The 19,485-nt window shown below is 36.1% G+C and overlaps 1 protein-coding gene and 1 non-coding gene across 4 annotated transcripts in view; both read left to right on the top strand.

Annotated features, from left to right (window-relative positions):
- The window catches only part of KPNA4 (karyopherin subunit alpha 4), a 68,774-nt gene that overhangs the window by 34,650 nt on the left and 14,639 nt on the right, over positions 1 to 19,485 (top strand). For all 3 annotated transcript variants that reach the window (XM_086674637.1, XM_086674635.1, XM_086674636.1), the window contains 5 exons: positions 5,752 to 5,838; positions 8,237 to 8,406; positions 8,495 to 8,539; positions 11,502 to 11,633; positions 18,274 to 18,402. In XM_086674637.1, coding sequence (XP_086530763.1) covers positions 5,752 to 5,838; positions 8,237 to 8,406; positions 8,495 to 8,539; positions 11,502 to 11,633; positions 18,274 to 18,402 — 563 coding nt within the window. The remainder of the gene's footprint in view (positions 1 to 5,751; positions 5,839 to 8,236; positions 8,407 to 8,494; positions 8,540 to 11,501; positions 11,634 to 18,273; positions 18,403 to 19,485) is intronic.
- On the top strand, positions 18,619 to 18,958 carry LOC112850622 (small Cajal body-specific RNA 7). The gene has a single exon (XR_003222724.2).

The following is a 19,485-nucleotide window of genomic DNA, read 5'->3' as shown; positions in this document are numbered from 1 at the left end:
TTCATCTGTTTCTTTCATCAGTGTCTTGTAGTTTTTTGCATAGGTCTTTCACCTCCTTGGTTAAATTTATTCCTAGGTATTTTCCTCTTTTTGATGAAATTGTAAATGGAGTTGTTTTCTTAATTTTTCTAATAGTTTGTAGCATATAAATATGCTACAGATTTTTCTATATTGACTCTGCATCCTGCAACTTTACCAAATTCATTTATTCTAGTAGTATTTTTTATGGAGTCTTTATGGTTTCCTATATGTATCATTATGTCATCTGCAAATAATGGCAGTTTTCCTTCCTTCCAGTTTGGATGCATTTTCTTTCTTTTTCTATTTGCTCTGACTAGAACTTTGAATACTGTTTTAATAAAATTGGTGAGAGCAGACATCTTTGTCTTAGTCCTGATCTTAGAGGAAAAGTTTTTAGCTTTTCACCTTTGAGTATGATACTAACTATGGGCTTATCATATGAGACCTTTATTATGTTGGGGTACATTTCCTCTGTACCCACTTTGTTGAGAATTTTTATCATAAATGGATGTTGAATTTTGTCAAATGCTTTTTCTACATCTGTTGAAATGATCATATGATTTTTATCCTTCATTTTGTTAATGTGGTATATCATAATTGACTTGCAGATGTTAAACCATCCTTGCATCCCTGAAATTTAACGATTTTTTAAATGTATTGTTGAATTTGGTTTGCTAGGACTTCATTCAGGGTGTTTGCATCTGTATTCATCAAAAATTTTGGCCTATAATACTCTTTATTTGTGATGTCCTTGTCTGAATTTGGTATCAGAGTAATGCTGGCCTCAACTGATTGGAAGGGTTCCCTGCTCTTCACTTTCTAGGAAGAGTTTGAGAAGGATAGGTGTTAAATCTTTGAATGGTAGAATTCAACAGTGAAGCTGTCTGGTGCTGGACTTTTTATTGAGAGATTTTTGATTACTGATTCAATTGCGCTTCTAGCAATTGGTCTATTTAGATTTTCCATTTCTGTCTTGGAAGATGGTAAATGTATAGGAATTTATTCATTTCTTTTAGGTTGTCCAGTTTATTGGCATGTAATTGTTTATAGAAGTCTCTTATGATCTTTTAATTTTCCTTGATAACAGTTGTAACTTCCCGACTTTATGATTTTATTTATTTGGACCCTCTTTTTTCCTTAGTCTAGCTAAAGGTTCACCGGTTTTTGTTTTTCTTCTCAGAAAATCAGCTCTTAGTTTCATTGATCTTTTCTATTATCTGTTTAGTCTGTATTTCATTTATTTCTGCTCTGATCTTTATTATTTCCGTTTTTCTACTAACTTTGAGCCTTGTTCCTCTTTTCCTAGTTCTTTTAGTAAAGGTAGATTATTTGAGATTTTTCTTGTTTCTTGAGGTAGTCCTTCTGTATCACTGTGAGCTTCAGGTTTAGAACTGCTCTTGTTGCATCCCATAAACTTAAGCATGTTGTACTTTCATTTTCGTTTGTCTCCAGATATTTTTAAATTTTTCCTTTGATTTCTTCCATGACCCATTGATTGTTCAGTAGCATGTTGTTTAATCACCACATATTTATAATTTTTCCAGTTTTGTGATTTTTATTTTCATACCACTGTGTTCTAAAAAGATGTTTGATGTGTTTTTGGTCTTAAATTTCATGAGGTTTCTTTTGTGGCTTAACATGTGATCTGTCCTGGAGAATGTTCCATGTGCACTTGAAAAGAATGTGTGTTCTATAACTTTTGAATGGAGTGTTTGTGTATATATATGTGAAGTCATTCTGGTCTAATGTGTTGTTTAATGCTAATGTTTTCTTACGGATTTTCTATCTGAATGGTCTATCCAGTGATGTAAGTGGGGTATGAAAGCCTCCCCACTATTTATTGCTGTCAGTTCCTCCCTTTACATCTGTCAATATTTGCTTTATATATTTAGGTGCTCCTATATTGGATTCATAAAGACTTACAAACATTGTATTTTCTTGCTGGATTGACCCTGTTAGCATCATGTAATGCCCTTCTTTGTCTTTTATTGCAGTCTTTGTTTTGAAGTCTATTTTGTCTGATACACATAGCTGATACACATGGGATAGATAGCTACCCCATGTTTCTTTTGGTTTCCATTTGCATGAAACCCTTTTATTCTATCCCTTAACTTTTAGTCTGTGTGTATCCTTACATTTGAGGTGAGTCTCTAGTAGGCAACATATGGATGAGAGTTATTTCCTATCCATTCAGACATTCAGTGTCTTTTTATTTTTAATGTTTATTTCTTTTTTGAGAGGTGGGGAGAGAGAGAGAGCATGCATGCATGTGAACAGGGGAGGGTCAGAGAGAGAGAGAACAGAGGATCCGAAGTAGGCTCTGCGCTGACAGCAGAGAGCCCAGTGTGGGGCTGGGACCCACAAACTCTGAGATCATGACTTGAGCTGAAAGCAGACGCTTAACCAGCTGAGCCACCCAGGCGCCCCAGACATTCTGTGTCTGTTGATTGGAGAATTTAATCCACTTACATTTAAAATAATTATAGATAAGTATGTGTACTTACTGACATTTTGTTAATTGTTTTCTGGCTGTTTTGTTGTTCTCTGTTCCTTTCTTCTCTTGCTCTCGTCCCTTGTGGTTTGATGCCTTTTCTTGAATGTTATGTTTAAATTCCATTCTCATTATCTTTTGTGTATCTACTACCGGTTTCTGCTTTGCAGTTACCATAGGGCTTACATATATAGCTTTTACATATACCAGAGTATTTTAAGTTGATAGCAGGTTAAGTTTGAACACATTCCAAAACTCCATTTTTACCCCCTGCCTCACATTTTATATCTTGTTATTTTGTATGTCCCTTTAACTGATGGGTGTAATTACAGTTATTTTTACTACTTTTATTTTTTATTTTTTTTTTTTCAACGTTTTATTTATTTTTGGGACAGAGAGAGACAGAGCATGAACGGGGGAGGGGCAGAGAGAGAGGGAGACACAGAATCGGAAACAGGCTCCAGGCTCTGAGCCATCAGCCCAGAGCCCGACGCGGGGCTCGAACTCCCGGACCGCGAGATCGTGACCTGGCTGAAGTCGGACGCCTAACCGACTGCACCACCCAGGCGCCCCACTACTTTTATTTTTTAATCTTCATGCTAGCTTTGGAAGTAATTAGTCTACTACCTTTACCATATATTTCCTTTGTCTACTGATTATTTTTCCTCTCATATTTTTTCTTGTTACAAGTTAATGTCCTATCCTTTCAGCTTAAAGACGTCTCTTCAACATTTCTTGTAAGGCTGGTTTAGTAGTAGTGAATTCCTTAGTTTTTGCTTGTCTGGAAAACTGTTTGTCTCCTTCAATTAATAATAACTTTACTGGGTAGAGTATTCTTGGTTGGGAATTTTTTCCTTTCAGCACTTTGAATATATCATGCCTCTGTCCTGTAAACCATATCCTGAAAAATCTACTGATAACCTTATGGGGCTTGTCATATACACATTAAGTTTTTCTGTTGCTTCCTTAATTTACTCTTTTTATCTTTAACTCTTGACATTTTATAATTATAATGTGTCTTGGTGTGGCTTTTTCTGAGTTCATTTTATTTGGAACTTTTTGGGCTTCCCTGATCTGGATACTGTTTGCTTCTCCAAGTTAGGAAAGTTTTTAGTCATTATTTCTTCAGATTAATTTTCTGTACCTTTCTTTCTCACTTCTCCTGAGAGCCCATTATGGGAATGTGTTCCACTTGATGTTATCCTGTAGGTCCCTTAGCTGTCTTCACTTTTTAAAATTTCTTTTTTCTCTTGCTGCTCTGTTGGGGTGCATTCCATTGCCCTGTCTTCCAGATCATTGATCCTTTCTTCTGCTTTATCTTAACCTGCTGTTGAATGCCTCTCTTGTATCTTTTTCACTTCAGTTATTGTGTTCAGCTCTGTGACTTTTGTTTGGTACTTCCTCGTATTTTCTGTTTTGTTGAAATTTATTCTATATTCATCCATTCTTCTCTCAAGATTGGGGAGCATCTTTATGACCATGTTTTTGAACTCGTTATCAGGTAAATTATCTTCATTTCAGTAAAGCTTTTTTTCTGGGGTTTTATTTGGCTCTATTCTTCAGTTTACTTACTTGACTTGACTTTCTGTGTTTATTTTTTATGTATTAGGTGAAATGGCTCTCTCTCCCAGTCTTGAAGGAATGGTCACAGGAAGACAATGTTTTAGGCAGCAATCTGTGCTATGCTGTGGAGGTGGAGCCTGTCAAAAGTAGTCTCAGATTGTCATTTCCATGGAACCCCAAAATTTAAGACACCCCCCCCCCACCCCAGTGACCAGTACCAGGCATTCAGGGAGTATCCCCTATGTGGACTTTGTGCTCCTGCCAGCTTTGGCAGGTCCACAGGGGAGTGCTAGGCCAGGATGAGCCATCCCACTGGGTTTGGTGGGGTGTGGCTACAGCAGTGCTCAGGGCTGGGGTGAAGGGCTGGTGCAAGTTTTGCTAGCAAGGTAGTATGTATAAAAAATGGCACCTGCCAGCACTTCCATCCTTGGAGAAAGTTCCATACGACCCTCAATCCCTTAGGCTTTAAGCTTAGCCAATGAACCTCCTTTACATATGCTCTAGGTACTTTTCTACCTACTGCTTTTGTGCTGGGTCCTGGGGCAAGTGAATCTTTTAACAGATTCTTTTAAGAGTGTACCCTTGGTTTCCTACAGCCCTTTGGGTCTCTTGGACATAAGCTCTGTTGGTTTTTAAAGCCAGATGATTCGGGGGTTTGTCTCTGGTGTCGGTCCCAAGGGTTTGGGTGCCTGATTTGGGGCTCTAACCCCTCCTCAGGGATATGTTCCATATTTATGAGATCCATCCCACTTGTGAATCCCTCCTATTGCGGTGGTGGGCAGGAGTGGGGGGGGGGGGCATGGCTTTGTAAGGAGGGAAGTCTCTGACTCTCTTATCTGTCTCAGTGTGATCTTTTTATCTTTTGATACAGAGGACCTGTTCAGCTAGTTCTGTAGAGAGCATTGTTGTATATGTAGCTGTAGGTTTGATGTGCCATGGTGGAAGGTGAGGTCAGGATCTTACTATGCCACTGTATTGAACTGCACCCTCCTGTTATTTCACATTTCCACATTCAAAAGTTATTTCAACAACTGGAGTCCTTTTTATTCCTCCAAATTTGAGAATAATGCTTAATCTGTAAGGAATTTATTTATCTGTTTGTTTATAAGGATTGATTTTTAATTTGGAATTTTATCCAGGTTTAATTATGAATGAAAATTTGCCAATTTGTTACAATATTTGTATGTTGAAACTGCCATTTTGATGGTGAATTAAGTGGTCTGCTAGTTAAAATTTTTCCATTATTCTTACCCTAGTAAAAAAAAACATTTAATAAATACATTTTTAAAATATATATATATATTAATTTTTTTAAGTGTATTTATTCTGAGAGAGAAAGAAAGCTGAAATCAAGGAGGAGCAGAAAGAGAGAGGGAGAGACAGAATCCCAAGCAGGCTTTGCACTGTCAGATGGAGCCTAACATGGGCTTCAAACTCATGAACTGTGAGATCATGACCTGAGCTGAAGTCAGATGCTTACCCAACTGAGCCACCCCAGGCACCCCAAATATATTTTTGATAGCTTTCTTTCTTCTTAGGTTTCAGCAAAAACAGATTGGTTTTTGGTTTAGAGCATAGTATCTTTAGTCCCCCCCCCCTTTTTTAATCAATATTATTGAAATTGAGCTCTAAAACTATTTTTAAACTTAAATGTAACTTACATTTTCCTCCTTTAGATGCTGTGCCACTTTTCCTGAGGCTTCTACATTCACCCCATCAAAATGTCTGTGAGCAGGCAGTGTGGGCACTGGGAAATATCATAGGTTTGTATAAAACTTGTAATGCTAGTCCAAAAATTATTATCATATACTGTGTAATAAAAATGACTACAAATAGTGAAAAATGAGAAACAATTTGTCATTTTTAGTACTGATTTTTGTGAAATAATTTATACAAATTAAGCTGTTTTAAGTGTAAACCTATGGTAAATAGAATGAATTTTTTGTTGCTTATGATACGGTAATATCTTTTTATATATAGACAGCTTTTTAAAAAAATATATAGTCAATCTTATTTGAGTAATTATGAAATATGTATCTCCTTCCTTTATTGTGTTGATGTGTCCATTTTATTCCTTAACTCTCCATTGTCATAGAAACTACTAAGAAAAAAGGTGGTACAAAATAAACCAATAAGTTTTCTCCATAATGGCAGTTCTAAAAAGAGTATAAATGGAAATTTTTAGTATTTTTTATAGATTTTAGTATGGTAAAATACAATTATGTTATCCATTATTGTGAGGTCGTCATCCTACAGAAGGTGTTTGTAGCTTATAGACCGTGACATTAAATGTTGAACACCATGATTACCATACCTTTCAGTTTTTCTTTGACATAATTGTAGGAAGCATAAAGACAATTCTAATATTTCAAGATTAAAAAAAATTTTTTTTTTAATGTTTACTTATTTTTGAGAGAGAGAGAGACAGAGTGTGTGAGAAGGGGAAGGGCAGAGAGAAAGGGAGACACAGAATCTGAAGCAGGCTCCAGGCTCTGAGCTATCAGCACAGAGCCCAACACGGGGTTTGAACCCACAAGGTACGAGATCAATACCTGAGTCCGACACTTACCCAACTAAGCCACCCAGGCGCCCCTCAAAATTTGTTTTTAAACTAGATCTGAACTTTACTCAAACTCCAAAATTTAAAAATCTGTCCTCCAGTGAGTGGAGAATGGAAAAAAACTGGAATCTGAACTGTATTGTGTCCCTTAGTATTAAAGTTTATTTTTGGGGCGCCTGCGTGGCTCAGTCAGTTGATCATCCGACTTCGGCTCAGGTCATGATCTCATGGTGTGTGAGTTCGAGCCCTGCGTCAGGCTTTGTGCTGACAGCTCAGAGCCCGGAGCCTGTTTCGAATTCTGTGTCTCCCTGTCTCTCTGACCCTCCCCCGTTCATGCTCTGTCTCTCTCTGTCTCAAAAAAATAAATAAAGGTTAAAAAAATTTTTTTTAAGTTTATTTTTGCCACAGACCATTGTTCTTGCATGGAAGTAGTCAGTATTACTTTATTGTACCTCTTCTATATTACCCTTTGGGGGGACCAAGATAGAATGCAGAGGGATGGTTAGTGTCCCACAAGTAGGAGTTTTAAAATGGGAGAATTTCTCCGTAAAGTGTTATTCACATATGATCTGTTGCTGTTAAGAATGCTATCTTTTGTGTATTCAAATTCCTTCACCCCTTTGCTTTTATACTAAATTTTAGATTTAGAGCTATTAATGCAGTATCTTGATCTTTGGTTTTCATTTCCTGTGACATCGTAGAATAATTAGACTACATGGATGCCAAAAGAACAGGGATTTTATCTCCAAATATTACAGTGCAAAGAAAAGGGTTTTCATTTGTGGAATGTAATACTTAACATGACTTTCATGCTAGAAATTACGGCAATACTCTAGATACAGAAATTCCATTTGGCAGTTCTCTAAGGCAATGATTCTCAAACTTTTAACTGTTTTCAGTATCCTATGATAAGGGCTTGAATTCTTGACCCAGAATTCTGGATTCATAGAGTTTGTTTTAACAGATCTGGGATAGGGCCCAAAAATTACTTTGGGAACCACTGCTCTAGGGATATTGGTTCATTTCTTCACCCACTCCTTTTTTTTGACATAGTTTTTTATTTTTTAACTTTATTTTTGACATAGTTTTTTTTTTTTTAAATATGTCAGATAATTTGTAGTTAATACTTTTGGTACTCTGATATTAGGTCACAAGTATAAATTCTACAGATTTTTTTTCTAATAGTATTTTGATGTGTGTACATATACATATGTTTTTATTACATGAAAGTTTGTTAAACTGAGTACCATTGTGAGAGAAGGTAAAAGCAGCAGTTCTCTGCTCACAAAGTATTCTAAAGAATCCTTAGGCTTCTATTTTTGGATGGCATAAAAACATAGGTGAACAATTTATAAACCTGAATATGTAAATCATGTACCAAAAAAATATTATTATTTTATGTTGCTTCTCTTGGCTAAAAGACCTAAAATGAGAACTTGGTTGTTGTTGTCTAAAACTTCTTTGTAAGACTAAATAGCTACACTTTTATATAAAACTAATAGTTAAAAATCTAGAAAGCAGCATATGGAACCCACTGCCGTATGTTTTCTGAATTGCTTATTGTCAGTGTATTTTATTGAATTAATTGTTCCTTCCTACAGGTGATGGGCCACAATGTAGAGATTATGTCATAAGTCTTGGAGTTGTGAAACCTTTACTTTCCTTCATAAGTCCATCTATTCCTATAACATTCTTAAGGAATGTTACTTGGGTTATGGTCAACTTATGTCGCCACAAAGACCCACCACCCCCAATGGAAACCATTCAGGAGGTAAACAGGTGTTGTGTGTTTTCTTTTTTGTTTTTTAACTAGATACCATTATGTATATGTTTTTAAATCTGTATATTTCTCTCTTCAGATTCTTCCAGCTCTTTGTGTCTTAATTCATCACACAGACGTAAATGTGAGTATTTTTTATGTGTATATGTATGTATGTCTAGGGCTGCCTCTATGACATAGGGAAGAAAATCTTATGCTGAACATGATGTTAGTGTACTCTATCAGATTTTTCCATTTCAAGAGCTGTAATAGCTTACTATTACTGTGTTTACTTTGTGTTTTCCTGTATCATAAAATATAATTGACAGTGAAGAAATCAAGCCTAACTATATTTTGTTTTGGGCAATAACATGTTGGAGGGGGAGTTAAAAACTCATTTTGAAAATTCTTAAAGGTGTGTGTGTGTTGTGTGTGTGTTGCAAAAACTCATTTTCGAAGTTTTAAAGTTGCCAGTTATTGATCTCTCCCATGAAGATTATATCTTTGATTGGTCAAGAGCTTTTTATGGAAGCTCATTTTAACAGCCTGACCAGTGCTTGAGAGAATACATAGGCCTAATTGTACTTTCATTTTTTGAAAGATTGAAAAAGAGAAATATTTGTGCCTTTATGTATGGGTTTGTATTCATAAGATTACATACATCAATTTAAGAACATCAATTGCTCTTTAATTTCATTTTCACTATATTTTTCCATCTATGGTGACTTTTTAGTGGCTTCACATGTTTTAGAGAAAACTCATAAATATCCAAACAAGAAAAAAAGTTCCTGCAGACTAGATTTTTAAAGTAATCAATATACCTTATTCATTCTCACCAATACAGATGGCAAAAGAAAAAGCACCTCAGGAAGTATGATGAGGTGGGAAACTGCCCTGACTGCTTACAAAACCAGCCTCACCTTCAGTGTATTAGAAAAGCTAGAAATATAATGGGTAAAAGAAAGCACAGGGATACAATGCACAGCAACATTCAGGAACTTAACATGGTTCCTTAGAAACAGCTTGGTGTGATGACCATTGTTTGATAAGCTGCTTCACTCCTTTACAGTTTCCAGGGTAATACCATTTTTCCAGGATCTGTCTAAACCATATGGAACAAATCAAACTTAGAATTAATACTACATCAAGGAGTGACATATGTACAAAATTCATTAAATTAACATGATCTTTGCTCTAAAGATACTTTGTTTTCAATCCTAATAGTCCAAGGTCTTTTGTTTTGTTTTGTTTTGTTTTGTTTTGTTTTGTTTTAAAGGAACATATAAGCCATTTTTGAGTTTGGCTCCTGTAATACCAAGTTTTTTTATTAAATTACAAATTTTAATACTTTTAAAAAATTTCCATGGAAAGTTAGTCTGAACATTTATACCTCTCCCAGAAAACCTGACAACTTGATTGATCTTATTTCAGAGATGTATTGTGTTCTTTCCATTTACCCCAACCCAGTTGAAATTGTAACTCCATCTTTCTTGCTTTTAATATATCTTAAATTTCTCAAGCTAGTCTCATTATTCTTTAGTAGCATGTTTGCTAAGTAATATTGTTTACTATATAATAATATTTATTAAAAATATAATCTTTTTAGGTAAACTTAACTTAGCAAATTCTTAAATCAGACCATGAAAAAAAAAATAAAAAACTGCTTCCACAAAGCATAAGTGAAACACTGAAATTATACTGTAGTTATAATTAGTAAATTTATTATAGAACACTAACTTTAATACAGAAATTATATAGGAGATCAAGTCTGTTTAAATTGTGATTTTGATGTGAGCATATTAATGACATTTAGTGTTGGGCCTTTTAAAAAAAAAATTGTACAGTCATGGACAAGTAACTTGAAATTCTTTGCCTTTATCAACCAATTTTGGCATATGTTGGAACTCTAGAAAAAAGATTTACATTTGTAAGTTGAAATTTAGTTCTTTCACGTATTTCAATACCACCTTATGTGTGTGAATTCTTTGATTTGGAGTCTTCTTTTTACATTAAAAATAACCAAAGAGCTCTCTTTAGTTTTTGAAAGAAACAATAGCAAAGTGTTGTTTTCTCCTACCAGGAGATTCTCAGATGTTTCAAACATAATGTTGGTTTAGAATTTAAAAGGTTTCAGATGTTCCTGGCTTGTCTTTTGACACAGAGTTCATATTCCAGAAAGGCTTCGGAAGTAAAGTTCCAGGCACAATTACTTTTCCTGTGTCTTTGTCAATAACTGTATTATTTATGCAACAGTTCAACAGTTGCCCTACTTCCTTTTGGACGTAACTACTAATTAGACTTAATACAAAAGAAAGATGAAACACAATGGGCTTCTGAACTTCAGAATATAACATTAAAAATTATAGGTTAAATTATAGTATAATTTAGCTACAGAGGGTTTTTTTTTTTTTTAATAGGTAGTTTTGGCACATGCTGTAAATTACGCATTTTCTTTTTTTACTAAAACGTTTTTGATTATAGATCACACAGATTGACCTATGGTTGTTTTTAATGTCTCGATGTGCAGCTGTGGGACACTTCATTATTAGAGAAGTTGCCTCCAATTTTATAAGGCAAAGCAAACTGGTTGGAAAAGATGAAATTGCTATTAACTCCTAATACTTAAGTACTGGCTCGTGACATACCAACATGATGCCGGTGATACTAGAGAACACTTGAACATCTACATCTAGCCCAGATGTTTTGAATCGCTGTGTATGTTGGATACTTAATAGTCTTTCCAACTCTGTATTTACTACAATATCTTTGGACTTATTCTGCGTCAGTGTGAGTATTTGAGAAAGAGAATGTCTTTTTCTCCTATTTCCTGTATGGTGTACTGTGTATCTTAGTGAATTAAGATTAGCTACCAACCTGTGGTCAGGATTATAATTAACTGAAGCATACTGAATATGGCTAAAGGATTCACATACTTGATAACAGACATTGATAGATGATGTTGTTTAGTATAATAGCGATTAAGATTTCAGTGAATTGAGAGAAGAAGAAAAAAGGCAGTGGAACAATCATAGATTAGTCTGTATGGTTAAGAATTATTAAAGTTAGAAAATATTCAAAGGCTATTTGAATTTCATTTTATCCCTTAGATATTGGTAGATACAGTCTGGGCCCTCTCTTACCTTACTGATGCTGGCAATGAACAGATACAGATGGTAATAGACTCTGGAATAGTCCCTCACTTGGTTCCTCTACTCAGCCACCAGGAAGTCAAAGTTCAGGTGAGTTTGTTGTTAATAATACAGTATTTTTGTTTTGTTTTGCTTTTTTACCACTAATTTGCTTTAAGCATGGCATTTAAAAATGGCCAGTTTCATTAGTTCAAAGTATATTTCTAGCCTGATAACACATCTTTATTTTAATCTATTTTTTTATTGAAGTATAGTTGACACAGGGTTACATTAGTTTCAGGTGTACAACATAGTGATTCAACTTCTCTATATGTTATGCTGTGCTCACCACAAGTGTAGCTACCATCTGTCACCATACAATGCTATTAAAATACCATTAACTGTATTCCCTATGCTGTGCTCTGTATTCCATGACTTATTCATCCAGTTACTGGAAGTCTGTTTCTCCCACTCCCCTTCACCCATTTTGCCCATCACCCCACCTCCCTTCCCTCTGGCAACCATCAATTTGTCCTGTGTTTATGGATCTGGATCTGTTTTTGAGTTTTGTTTGTTTGTTCATTTTGTTTTTTAAATTCCACATATAATTGAGATCATAAGGTATTTTGTCTTTGACTTATTTCACTTAGCATGATCTCTGGGTCCATCGATGTCGTTGTAAATGGCAAGATCTCATCTTTTTATAACTAACATTCCATTTTATGTATATACCATGTCTTTATCCATTCATCTATCGATGGACTCTTGGGTTGCTTTCATATCTGGGTTATTATAAATAACACTGCAATAAATATAGGGGTGCAGATATCTTTTTGGAATAAAGTAAGAACATATCTTTGAAAGGAGTGAGGTATTAATTATATCCCCATATTTAAAAAATGTATATTATTTTTGAGAGAGAGAGAGAGAATGTGAGCAGGGGAGGGCCAGAGAGAGAGAGGGAGACAGAGGATCTGAAGCAGGCTCCACGCTGACAGCAGAGACCCCGACGTGGGGCTCGAACTCACAGGCTATGAGAGCATGACCTGAGCCAAAGTCAGGTGCTTAACCAACTGAGCCACCCATGCACCCCAATTATATCCCCATTTTAAAGGTGAAGAAAATGAGGGGTACCTAGGTACCTCAGTCAGTAGAGCATGGGACTCTTGATCTCAGGGTCATGAGTTCAAGTCCCATGTGGGGCATGGAGTCTACTTAATAATTTTTAAAATTTTTAAAAAGAGGGAGAAAATGAGGTAAGATTACTATAAGTCAACAAGAATCTTTCCCTGTCCCCCTATTCCCACCCCACCAAAAACCCCATCCCAGGTCAACTCCTTTGTTAATTACTGATTTCTAAGAATTTCTTAGGAAATTTTATGTGATAACGTGGTGGCATCTGAAATAAGTACTGATATTTTAATTTTTTCTTTTTGTCCTGTTTCTTTTTGCCTACTCTACTCCTTTTTTTCCCCTTTTTATTTAACTGCCATACTACACCTGGCAAGTTTAATTAATGCTTAACTTGATTGGCACTGTGATAAAGGCTTTGTACTGAAATACGCTGCTCAGGAGCTTCCTAAATTGTTTCCTTTTAATTATTTCAAATTTTTGTTTTCTTTGTAATGTTTCTATTTATTTCTGAGAGAGCGGGGTAGGGGCAGAGAGCGAGAGGGAGGCAGAAGATCCAAAGCTGGCTCTGAGCTGACAGCAGAGAGCCCAATGTGGGACTCAAATTCATGATTCACGAGATCATGACCTAAGCTGAAGCTGGATAGTTAAGCCTAACCAACTGAGCCACCTAGGCACCCCTAAAATCTTAACTTTTTATCCTTTTATTATTTTTAAATCCTTCCATATAAATATTTATCCCAAGCCATCTAGAAAGAGCCAAAAAAGAGAGGGTGAGAAGTTCACACAAATATTATGAGCAGTAACTGTCAAACTGCAGTGGTAAAGGGAGATACAGCAAGCTCTCTCCCTACCCTTCTGATGTAAATAGAACGCTTTCATCTTATGATGACTTACAGTCTGGTCAATAATAGCATAAGGAAAACCGTTAACGCACTATTTCTCAACCCTGGGTGGACATTAAGATCAACTGTGAAGCTTAAAGAAAAAAAATTTTTTTTTTATTTCCCTTGCTTGACCCTTGGTGATTCTGTTTTAGTAAATCTGGGATATTTCCTAGAAACCTGGGCTTTAAAAAGCTCTTCAGATGTTTCTCATGTACAGTTAGAATGGAGATACACTATCTTAAAATGTAAAGCACTTTAAAGAAAAAGGGAACACTGAGCTGAATTCAGAAGAAATTAATAGAGTAGTTTTCCATTTAGGGTTATTTGTGGTTCACTAAAGTATTCTTACTAGGGCACCTAGCTGGCCCATTCAGAAAAGCATGTGACTCTTGATCTCAGAGTTGTGAGTTTGAGCCCTATGTCTGGTATAGAGATTACTAAAAAAAAATAAACTTTAAAAAATAAATATTCATATACATATCTATTATTAAGCTTGCATTTTTTTTCTTGAACTTTTTTTAATGTTTGTTTATTTTTGAGAGAACACAAGTGAGGGAGGGACAGAGGGGGACAGAGGATCTGAAGCAGGCTCTACACTGACAGCAGTGAGCCTGATGTGGGGCTCAAACTCACGAACCACAAGATGATGACCTGAGCCAAAGGTAACACTCAACAAACTGAACCACCCAGGTACCCTTGAGTTTGCATTTCTTTTTTTTTTTTTTTTTTTTTTTTTTTTTTTTTTTTTAATTTTTTTTTTCAACGTTTATTTATTTTTGGGACAGAGAGAGACAGAGCATGAACGGGGGAGGGGCAGAGAGAGAGGGAGACACAGAATCAGAAACAGGCTCCAGGCTCTGAGCCATCAGCCCAGAGCCTGACGCGGGGCTCGAACTCACGGACCGCGAGATCGTGACCTGGCTGAAGTCGGACGCTTAACCGACTGCGCCACCCAGGCACCCCGAGTTTGCATTTCTTAAGTGCAATACTTATATCTCGGTATGGGTGTTTGGTCTGTTTTTTGTTTTCTTTTTTTCCGAATGCATCTTTAGTTTTAATATTGGACTTCATTCAGAAATAGGGCTGGAATTTTTCTTTAGCCAGCTTTCAAAGTTAATGTTGTAATACTTGTAATGAACCTCCATGTAGGTTTCCTCTATATTCCTACTTCCCCCATCAAATTATTTTGACATGTCCCAGATAGTATATAATTTCATCAGCTTTTCTTAAAAAATAAGGCTGTATGTTTTTATATAATCACAGTACTGTTAGAGTATCTTTTAAATCTTAGTAAAATCCGGGGCACATGGGTAGCTCAGTAAGTTAAATGTATGACTCTTGGTTTCAGCTCAGGTCATGTTCTCATAGCTTTGTGGGTTCGAGCCCCATATGGGGCTCTGTACTGGGAGTGTGGAACCTGCTTGGGATTCTCTCTCTCATCCTCTCTCTCTGCCCCCCCCCCCACTTGCACTGTTTCTGTCTCTTTCAAATAAATAAACTTAAAAAGAAAGTTAATATTAGAATCCAATCAGTATCCAAATTTTACTGATTGCTTCATTTTTTTTTCCACACTTTGATGAAATCTATATCAAAACAAGGTTCACATTGCATTTGGTAGCTTTGTTTTTATGTTCCTGTTACTCTACAGTTTTATTTTTCTTTCCCCTCTTAAATTTATTTGTTAAAGAAGCTGGGTCACTATGAAACTTTGTTTATTCATTTTGAGAGAGAGAGAGAATGTGAACATGAGCAGCTGAAGGGCAGAGAGAGAGAGAGGGAGAGAAAGAATCCCAAGGAGGCTCTGCGCTGTCTGCTTAAAGCCTGACACAGGGCTTGAACCCATGAACCGTGAGATCATGACCTGAGCTGAAACCAAGAGTCAGATGCTTAACCGACTGAGCCACCCAGCCACCTGACTAGAAACATTTTTAAAACAAATTAAAGGGGCGCCTGGGTGGCGCAGTCGGTTAGGCGTCCGACTTCAGCCAGGTCACGATCTCGCGGTCCGGGAGTTCGAGCCCCGCGTCAGGCTCTGGGCTGATGGCTCAGAGCCTGGAGCCTGTTTCCGATTCTGTGTCTCCCTCTCTCTCTGCCCCTCCCCCGTTCATGCTCTGTCTCTCTCTGTCCCAAAAATAAATAAACGTTGAAAAAAAAAATTTTTTTTTTAAAATAAAAAAATAAAAAAACAAAGACTTAACTAAATAAATGGAAAGACATCCACATTCGTGGAGTAGAAGACAGTATTGTTAGAATGATAGTGCTCCCCAAATTTACCTACAGATTAAATTCAATTTCTGTTAAAATCCCAGGTGCCTTTTTGTAGAAACTTACAAGCTAATATTAAAATCCATATGAAAATACAAAGGTCCTAGAAATAGCAGAAACAAGCTTTAAAAAAGGACAGTTGGGGACTTCTCACTTTCAGAACTTACTGCATAGTTTCAGTGAAAAAGACTTTGTGATACCGGCATAAGGGTAGACATATAGATCAGTGAAATAGAATCAAGAGTCCAGAAAACCCCATACATTTATGATCGGTTGATTTTTAACAAAGGTGCCAAGAAAATTCACTTAGCAAAGAATAGTGTTTTCAAGAAGTAGTGATTCAACTACATTTGTACAATGTAGCTGAGACTTACTAAATATATACCTGTAAACAAATGAAATTAGACTCCTGTATATAAAAATTAGCTCAGAATAAACACCTAAATGTAAGAGCTAAAAGTGTAAACCTCTTAGAAGAAAACATAAGCATAGATTTTCGTGATAATCGATTATGCAGCAATTTTTTACATATGCTACCACAAGCATAAGCAATCAAAGAGAAAAGTAGATAAATTGGACTTCACCAAAATTAAAAACTTAAAAAAAATTTTTTTTAATGTTTATTTTTGAGAGTGTGAGTGGGGAAGGGGCAGAGAGAGAGGGAAACACAGAAGCTGAAGCAGACTCCAGGCTCTGAGCTGTCAGCATGGAGCCGGACGCGGGGCTGGAACTCACGAACTGTGAGATCATGACCTGAGTTGAAGTTGGACACTCAACTGACTGAGCTACCCAGGCGCCCCAAAATTAAAAACTTCTGCTTCTAAGGACACCATCAAGAAATGAAAAGACAACCCAAAGAATGGAAAGGAATATTCGCAAATCATATATCTGAAAAGTGACTTCTATCTAAAATACATAAAGAACTTATACAACTCAACAATAAAAAGATAAATAACCCCATTAAACATTGAACATTTAAATAGTTATTCAGAAAGATCTACAAGTGATCAATAAGCGCATGAGAAGATGTTCAACATTATTAGTTATGAAGGAAATGTAAATCAAAGCTGCAATGAAGGGGCACCTGGGTGGCTCAGTCATTTGAGTGTCCGACTTCTGCTCAGGTCATGATCTCATGGTTCGTGAGTTGGAGCCCCACATCAGGCTCACTGCTGTTAGCGCAGAGCCTGCTTTGGATCCTCTGTCATCCCCACCACCCGCTTGTGCTCTCTTTATCTCAAAAATAAACCTTAAAAAAAAAAAAAAAAACTGCAATGAAATACCACTTTGTATGCACCAGGGTGGTATAATCAAAAAGACAGTCACAAGTTTCATCAAGGATGTAGAGAAAGTGGAATCCATATACCCTGCTATAAAAACGTAAAATGGTACAGCCTCTTTGGAATACGGTTTGAATAGTACCTCAGAAAGTTAGATATAGAGTTACCATATGACCCAGCATTTTCCATTCACTGGTAGATGCCCAAGAGAACTGAAAACACCTGTTCACCCAAAAACTTGCGCACAAATGCTTATGGCACTATTATTTGCCATAGCCAAACAGTGAAAACAATCCAAATGTTCATCAACTAATGCATGGTTAAATAAAAGGTGGAAATGGTGGTATGACATATCCATACAGTGGAATATTATTTGGCCATGAAGAGGAACGAGGCATCGATACATGCTACAACATGAATGGACCTTGAAAGTATGATGTTAAGTGAAGGAAGTCAGACCAGAAAGGCCACCCACTGTCGATTCTAATTATATGAAATGTCTGAAATAGGCAAATCAACAGAGATGTCTCAGGCATACTATAGTGGCTGTCAGGAACCCCTGGGGGGTGAGGGAAATGAGAGTGACTACCAGTGGGTACAGATACTCCTTTTTGGTGTGATAAAAATGTTCTGGAATTCTATATTATGGTTGTACAACTCTGAATGTGTAAGAACCACTGAATTGTACATTGTGAAAGGGTAAATTTTATGTTAATATGAGTTATATCTCAATTGAGGGTTGAAAACGGAGTCATTTGTCTTGTAAATATTAAAATTAGCTCCTCCTGCCCCCCCCCCCGAGAAAACTGTAACTTGACAGAAAATGGTGTAATACAACAACAGAAAAATAATTGATAATTCAAAATTCGTACAATACTGAAATCTCGTAGTAAGCAGCTTTCCTTCAGAAGAGCACTGTGTTTTTGTTTTGTAATTTATTGAAACACTGAATCAAAAATATAAAGTACTGTCTTCCTGTCTTTATGGCCCTAATTTACTATCCAAAATTATCCTTATTTGTTTGTTGACTGTCTTCTACAAGAATGTAAACTCCCTAATCCTGTCTGTCCTAATCACTCCTCTGTTCCTAAATCTGTATCAGACACAACTTGCTCACAAAGCATAGTTGGCGTGAATGAAAGAATGTATCTTTCATAATAGAACATCTCATTAAATCTTTTGTTGCAGACTGCCGCACTTAGAGCTGTGGGCAACATTGTTACTGGAACTGATGAGCAAACACAGGTAGTTTTGAACTGTGATGCTCTTTCACACTTCCCAGCACTTCTGACACATCCCAAAGAGAAAATTAATAAAGTAAGTATTTTTAAATACTACTTAATAATAATAATGTATAAAGTATCAGCAGTTTTCATTTATAAAATTAGGGATTCAGAAGTATCTATAATGATTACTAATATAAACCATCAGCTAGATATCCAGAGAAGATACAATATTTTTCTCTTTATATCATGGATCTTTATGATTTTCTGTATATAAAACTGATAGTAAACAGTGCAGATTTGGCTCTCTTGGAAATGATGAAATAGAGATAATTGGGTGTTGAATGTTGTGTGATTGGAAACTTTTGATATGTAAGTTAAGTAATTAAGCTTAATATTTTATAGATAATAGAGTGTGTGTGTGTGTGCCATTTGTGTGTGTGTGTGTGCGTGCACTCATGGAGGCTATTGAAAGGGGGCACTGACTGGTGATGCTGATATTGGAGTGCATCTGAGGCTGTTGTAAAAATACATGGGTTGTTGATTACAACGTTGCCGATGATTATAACCCAAGAACAGCTCACCTAAGTAGCCTAGCACCCTAAAATCTCTAACAGGTTCATCAAACATGGCCCTGTGATCTGATCCAAAAGAGCCTACCTCACACTAGCTAATACTAATAGTTTATGGAGTAAAACTTGTTTCCTAATTTTTAACAGAGAAAATGTTTCCCTTTACATTGATAAATATAATAAATTTATTAAGTTTGATAAATTACCATAATTTTTATAATATCCTATGTAGGGTAGGTAGGTAGATATTTTGTGTCTTATTTCATGCTAACTGGTTTTAGTATGTATTTATTATGTATTAATTTGTGAAGCACGTGACTACCATCATCTTGGCAAAAGTAGCAGCACTGTAGTGTAAAGGGTAGCACACAAAGATCATTAAGGTGGGCCAATGAAGCAATCAGACATTTGGTGCCACATTAGCTCTTGAGAGAAATAGCACAGTGAATGACTTACAAATAAGTATACTAAAACAACCCACTCTTTCAGCTTTTGTGTCTCCATCATCATGGATAATTGAGATTTCCCAACTTTGGCGAGCACTCTCGATCACAATAGAATAGAGAATAAAGCACATTATGTGAGGGGGATGCTGAGTCTCATTT

The sequence above is a fragment of the Puma concolor genome, chromosome C2 (assembly GCF_028749965.1).
Source record: "Puma concolor isolate L17-30 chromosome C2, mPumCon1.1.hap2, whole genome shotgun sequence".
NCBI lineage: Eukaryota > Metazoa > Chordata > Mammalia > Carnivora > Felidae > Puma > Puma concolor.
This window is presented reverse-complemented; position numbering and strand designations above follow the sequence as displayed.